General features: G+C 31.3%; 1 protein-coding gene across 1 annotated transcript; it reads left to right on the top strand.

Annotated features, from left to right (window-relative positions):
- The first annotated feature begins 3,044 nt into the window (after positions 1–3,044).
- On the top strand, positions 3,045–3,923 carry LOC123897005 (calcium-binding protein CML38-like). The gene has a single exon (XM_045947482.1). It carries the CDS (start codon positions 3,256–3,258, stop codon positions 3,676–3,678), a length of 423 nt encoding a protein of 140 aa, XP_045803438.1. The 5' UTR covers positions 3,045–3,255; the 3' UTR covers positions 3,679–3,923.
- The last annotated feature ends 3,192 nt before the right edge of the window (positions 3,924–7,115 follow it).

Here is a 7,115-nt window from a genome sequence, read left to right as displayed (position 1 = left end):
TGAGGTGCCCTGTATATTACTGTGAACTACCAACACTTTATACTATTCAACTTTTCTTCATCATCATCATCATCTGCATCAAACAACCCATATCTCTCCTAAAAAAAACAAACCCAGAAAGAACAAAAAAATAAAATAAATTCCCAAATCTCACCCAAATATAATCTATAGTCTACACCCTTCCTTCCTTCTCTCATGTATGAATCAAGCCATATGAGCTTACGCAACCATCAATAATTTAATTACTAATTAGTATGTTAATCAGATCCAACCATAATTTAATTTTGCAATCATCTTCTATTTAATTTTGCATCTTCTATACTTCCAGCTCCAACCATAAATATTTTGTCGCCGCCCCAATCAAGCCACTCCGCTGAACAAGCCTCCAACTCACTGGTTCATATTTTGGTCAATTCAACCGGTGTCATTGCCGGAGAATTTGGGGTTGGCTATGGTGGTTTGACTAATCCAGAGTGAAACGGTGGGTGAGATCTAATAAAATTATGTGTGTTTGGATCTAATAAAACTGCATAATCCAACCATAAATAAAATTATGTGTGTTTGGATTTGAATTTTTGGGTTGATGTTTATATTTTGAGTTTGTCTGAAGAAGATGAAGGAAGGAAAAAATTGTATGTTGATGGTACACCATTAGTAATAGTGGACTTAACGTTTTTTTCAAAAAATTGATGGAAATGACCATTATGACTAACAGATGTATCTTTAAGGGACCAATCTGAATCTTTTTTTTTTTTAGGGATCATTGTGAAACCTAAAATGTTTTTAAGGGACTAATATAGCAATTAAGCCTAAAGGCAATGTATCTCCTAGTCTTGTTTGAATAAAATAATTTTTTCCCTGAAAAAAAAAAAATTATAAAGTACAAACAACATGTTAGTACGGCAAATTAAGGAACATTGTTGAACATTTGACCCGAGATTCCAACTTTGTCGTCATGTTTCCCACACTTTGTCGTCACGTTTCCCACACGGATGCAATAACAGTTTAGTGTTATCTTATCAATAATTGTGTCCAAAAATAGTACTGCCTCCGTCCAAATATTTCTCAAAACTTTAGTGTTTTTAAGAAATTAATGCATATTTAGTGATACTTTACGATTTGTATTTTTATAAAAGTTAAAACATTAATTAAATATATTTTCTCTTTCTTAATAAAGTAAAGGTAAAAATAATTTTACTTATCATTTTTTAATCTCCGTACAAAACTCCAAAAAGACTAAAATTTTGGGACGGAGGGAGTAGTACACTAGTAATCACCGATATACTTCCTCTGTCCCTAATTATAAGTACCCTTCCAAACATAAAATTTATTACTAAATATAAACTTATTTTCAATTCCTATATACATTTATTATTATTTTTTCAAACATAACCCTACTTTGTATTATAATACGACAACTACAAATATATTTTTTCAGAAATGATAATTTAGTAATTGTAATACAAATAAGTACACATTTATTACACTGTCAACTTTTCTTAATATGCGTAAAAAATTTCAACTAGGCATATTAGAGGACGGAGAGAGTATTACTTTTGATTATTGTTTGACCTAATATCGCCAGTCAACAAACAAAATTAAATGGCCTATTTTTTTTCGTTTACATCACCAGTTTAATCTGATTCGGAAGTCAGTTTTGCTACACTTGATACTTTACACCGTGTTTGTTTCGATAGATTTATGAAAGAGAGAAATTAGGAAGAGAAAAATAGCAAAGAAACAAGGCATTTATTCAGCTTGGATGAAGAGAGAAATAAAGGGGGAGAGAGAGAGAGAGAAGTTTTTTAGGTGGGTCCCATGTAAAAATAAATCTCTCCTGATGAGGCAAGATTTGTGTTTGAGGGAGTGAAAAATTGCATCTTTCCCACGATACCCTTCTCCTCTTTGGCAGCAATTTGTGAACTTTCCCTCTCTTTTTTTTCCTCCACCTTCATATAGCAGTTCCTCACAACTCTTTGTTGGTATAGCAGAAACTTCATCTTCACCCCTCTATTTTGCACATATCAATCAGGTAATAAATTTCATATTCACTCTTATCTTATTGTTGTAATTGTCATTTGATTTATCTGACATTCTGTTGTTATTGCCTGCATCCTGTTATTGTACAAGGTATGAACATGAAAGTATAGGTGTTGAGAGTTAGGTAATAATCAACTATATTTAATTTTAAATAAGAAGGATAAATTTGTCTTTTATCATTTTTATTAATTTCTCTCTATCCATATTTCTACTCATCCTCTTCTCCATTTCTATTCATTCAAACAATAAAGAATTTTCACTCAACTTCTCTCTTATCTCTCTCTCTCTCTCTCTCTCTCTCTCTCTCTCTCTCTCTCTCTCTCTCTCTCTCTCTCTCTCTCTCTCTCTCTCTCTCTCTCTCTCTCTCTCTCTCTCTCTCTCTCTCTCCTCTCTTCACTATTTGTCTCTTTCTTATGTCTTTGATCATCTAAACACAGTGTAAATGTGATATTCACAATTAACTTGTAACCAATTTTTATTTCACATACATATAATTTATTCTTATTAGTTGATACTTCCTCCGTCCCAAAAAAACTCTTTTTTTGTCCCAAATTATAAGAGAAAAAATCATTTTCAACTTTTTTTCTTATTTTCATAAAATTAAATGCAAATTGCATTTAATTTCTTCTCTCTCATTTTTTCAATAAATAACAATCAATTACATCTTCCTATGCAACTTATTCTAAGGAAAACCCACAAAAATATACTTCAAATTTTCATATTTTACTTTTTCTTAATAAGTGTGATTTTTTTATTTTCCCTTATAATTTGGAAAGGTAAATGTTCCAAATTATCATGAGATAAATTAGCAAAATCCTATCTTTCCTGGCCTCCATAAAAGCATTTTAATTAAGATATCCTTTGGAACATTCCAAGCAACTTCCTATTTGTTTATTTAACTATTAACTTCATTTTCAACACAACTGGAACACGCTACTTATACTAAACCGACATCCAAACCAAACTATATATAAGAAACTTAAGATTCAAATGCTTTCAACATCGCTTCATAAACAATACTTCATACTTCATAACCGTAGCCAAAAAAACCATAATATACAACACCTCACACTTTTCCATAATTTACATCTACAAGTTTATAAACTACCGAGGGAGAGTCAAGAGTTTCATCGTTTTATTCGGCTCGGTAGATTAGTCTCTACACCGTTGTATCGGAAGAATATCCGATTTACAACGATCCTATTTTATTGTGAGATGATGAAGAATGCGGGATTCGAGCATGTTCTTAGATATTTTGATGAAGATGGTGATAGAAAGGTTTCACCAACAGAGCTAAGACATAAGCTAAGAGTAATGGGAGAAGAGCTTTTGTTGAAAGAAGTTGAAATGGCTATTGAAGCAATGGATTCAGATGGTGATGGTTATTTGAGTTTGGAGGATTTGATTTGTTTGATGGAGGAAGGTGGAGAGGAACAAAAGTTGAAGGATTTGAGAGAAGCATTTGAGATGTATGATAGTGAAAATTGTGGTTTTATAACTCCAAAGAGTTTGAAGAGGATGCTTAAGAAGATGGGGGAATCTAAGTCAATTGATGAATGTAAAGCTATGATTAAGCATTTTGATTTGAATGGTGATGGTTTGCTTAGCTTTGATGAATTCACAATAATGATGCAGTGATGTAGCTTGTTTTGAATTTTGTATAATATCCTTGTAGAGTTACGTTGATTTCATTGTTTTTTTGTTTTTTTTTTGTTAATACAAATTAATAAAATTCATGTCTATAAACTCCTTTTACGTTTTGTAAGACTTGATGTATTTTTTTGGTTGTAAGACTTTACTGTATGATGTCTATTAGATTTGTTTATTTTTCCTTTTGAAATAAATACAAAAAAGAGTTCCCCCTTATTTAATAAGGAGAATAAGGCGTTGTTTGGATTATTAGATTTGTCAAGGTAATTTATGATAAAATAGCTTATAAAAATACAATTTTCACTAGTGTGAACTTATAAAATAACATAAAACCTAATTTATATTGCATAAGATATTTGCATAAGCTAAAAAATAAATTAATTCAAACGGGGCCTAAATGATTTTATGTCTCAACCAAATGGGTCAGGTATAATGGTGGGAAATAGATTTCCTAAAGTTGAATTTTGGTGCATTTTGGTGCAGTTGAGAAAATTAGAAGATAAAAAATATGAATTGGATAATAAGTCCAAATAGAAAGTTAATTCGTAGCCCGATTAGCTTTTTTCCAAACCTAGCCAAACTTAATCTTCATAAGATGCAGATTAGATGGTTTAGAGATATAGAAAATTTCTATAAAAATATAGATGAACAACTGTCTAAAGAATATAGACAAATGGTTAAACTATTTCAGAAAAACCTCAAATTTATGGCAAGATGAGTGGAGATAGTGTAACACTTAGATTGCAGAAAATTCTGGATAGCTTTTCTGACCTTCAGAGTAGGGTAGAAAAACAAATATCCTTTTTAGAAAGACAATTTAAAGAAGATAAACCCCATGACACATGGAGTTTTAGTAACGAAGGTTTCACCTGCTATGAAGAAGATGAAAGTCATAAATACCCTCACCTTTTTCATACAAAAAATCCACAACTCAACAACATAGCATGTATGATAACCTACATAATAAAAAACCTTTGTCAAGAGAAACTTGTTGAAGAAATTCAACCTGTTAAGCTAGAATGGTATCAAAGGGTAGATATAATTCTAGAAGAACAAAGAAAGAGTCAAGAAAGGATAGAAGACCTTTTAGAACTTTTAGAAAAAAGGTATCTAACTCAGGATGAGTTAACTCAAATTCTTAAGAGGGGGGAAGATAGGGGAAAAGCAATAGTTATCCCGGAACCAGAAATTCAAACCCAACCTAAAGAAAAAACTTCTGAATCCAAACAATTAAGTATTAGACCACCTTCTACTTACTTTTAATGGAAAATACAGAAGAAACCCTTATTAGGCAACTAGAAAACCTAGAAAGACTTATGGTCTCTTTAGATATAAGTGGAAAAAATCAGGAGATCCCTGATAACAAATCTGAAGATAACAATCAGATCATTTATGATTTTAGCTCAGAAGAAGCTAGTGAAAACGAAAATGAGAATCCTCATTTCGTAAAAATAGAAGAACATGGAGAAACGTCAGGTACCAAAAGACCTGCAGATTTTGAAAAGGAATTTACCAAACAAAAATTCCAAAAAGTACCTCATTACTATGAGCCTTCACAAAACCCTTTTCAAGGACAAGGTGTTTTAGACATAGATTGTAGTTTAGACACTGCAAAGGATCTTAGAGATTGGTACAATACAAATAATGTATTAATCCATCTGAATGAAGATCTAAGAAATTTAGGATCAGTTGATATTTTCAACTACCTACAATATAAAACTAGAGGAAATGCATTCAAATACATTTCAAATCTACCACCACAAGTTATGGGAACTATGCCTTTAATAGGATCCTTAGTTACAGACTGGGTATATAGTTTACTAGTCAAAGAATTCAAAGGATGGAAGGATACTGTCCAATCAAAAGCAGCATTTTCCGATCAAAATCTTTGGAAAATAACTAATTTAAAAATTTGCAATATGTGTTACATTGATAACTTTATTTGTGAATTTCAGAGTTATTATTATAACATAGACAATGAAACAAGACTATCAAGAGGATTGTTAGATCTCCTCTATGATAAGCTTCCAGGAGGAGTGTCAACTCAAGTCAAACTATACTTTACCTCAATATCATCAGAAGGAAAGGTAGATGATACTCTAGGAGGAAGAATAACTGTTTTAAAACAGTGGCTCACAGATAAATGTAGCGAAAAGATAGCTAAAAGAGAAGCTAAAGTATCACTTTGCTGTGATAAGTTACAAAACAAAGTAGGAGACTATAGGTGTAACTATAGAAATCCTAAAAAGAAATCTAGAAGAAATATAAGGTCTTATAAGAAAAAGAAATTCAGAAAAATCCCTTTTAAGAAATTTAGAAAAGGAGATAAGAAATTCTTTAGGAAAAAACCTCCTTATCCTAAAAGAAAAACATGTCCGCAAGATAAGAAATCATGCACATGTTGGTTATGTCATGAAGAAGGACACTATGCCAATGAGTGCCCTAAAAGGGATAACCCTAAGAAAAATGTCTTACAAGCCATATACGCAATAGGATATGAACCTATAGAATCAGATGTAGAATCTGATGAGGAAATTTATGAATACTGCACAGAGACAGATTCAGATGTCGAGGAAAGTACTTGGTAAAGGAAATCCAAGTGCAACATTTATAAAAATAGTGCTAGAAAATAAAAACCTTTTAGCCTATATAGATACAGGTGCAACCCTTTGTTTTGGAAGAAAATCGATCTCTAGGAACTGGGATAGATTAGAAAAGCCAAAAGAAATAGTTGTTGCAGACAAGTCAAAACATCAAATATGGTTTAGCCTTAAGGATGTATCTATAGAAATTGAAGGATATAAGTTTTTTATCCCTACAATTTATTTACATGATTCAGGTCTTGATCTAATTATTGGAAACAATTTTCTAAAATTATATGAACCCTTTATTCAAAGGAGTAATACAATTTCTCTTCGATGGAAAAATCTTGGAAATCCAGACGAAAAGAAAATGATTACTACAAAAATAATTACTAGAAATGAAATTTTAAAAATGATTTCTGGCAATTTGAAAAAACTTAGTTCTATTTGGGAAGAGTATAAATTCTTTTCAACTTTAGAAGAAAGACTCGATGAAGTTTGTTCTGATGATCCATTAGATAATCAGAAAAATACTAATCATGAATTAATAGTAATTCGACTTAAAAACCCGAATGAAGAAGTCAACGTTCCTAATAGAATTCCATATACTATTAAGGATGTTGAAGAATTCAAAACTGAGTGTAAAGATTTACTTGAAAAAGGACTAATAAGACCTTCTTCAAGCCCACATTCAGCTCCAGCTTTTTATGTCGAAAATCATAACGAGATAAAAAGAGGGAAAAGAAGAATGGTAATTAACTATAAGAAACTCAATCTTGCAACCATTGGAGATTCTTATGGATTACCTAGAAAAGATTTTATTTTTGAAAAAATTAAAGGTTG

Source organism: Trifolium pratense, linkage group LG7 (genome assembly GCF_020283565.1).
Source record: "Trifolium pratense cultivar HEN17-A07 linkage group LG7, ARS_RC_1.1, whole genome shotgun sequence".
In the NCBI taxonomy this organism is placed as follows: domain Eukaryota; kingdom Viridiplantae; phylum Streptophyta; class Magnoliopsida; order Fabales; family Fabaceae; genus Trifolium; species Trifolium pratense.
This window is presented reverse-complemented; position numbering and strand designations above follow the sequence as displayed.

Excerpts from the sequence above, each read along its gene's own strand:
- LOC123897005 (XM_045947482.1), top strand. The coding sequence starts at position 3,256 with ATGATGAAGAATGCGGGATTCGAGCATGTTCTTAGATATTTTGATGAA.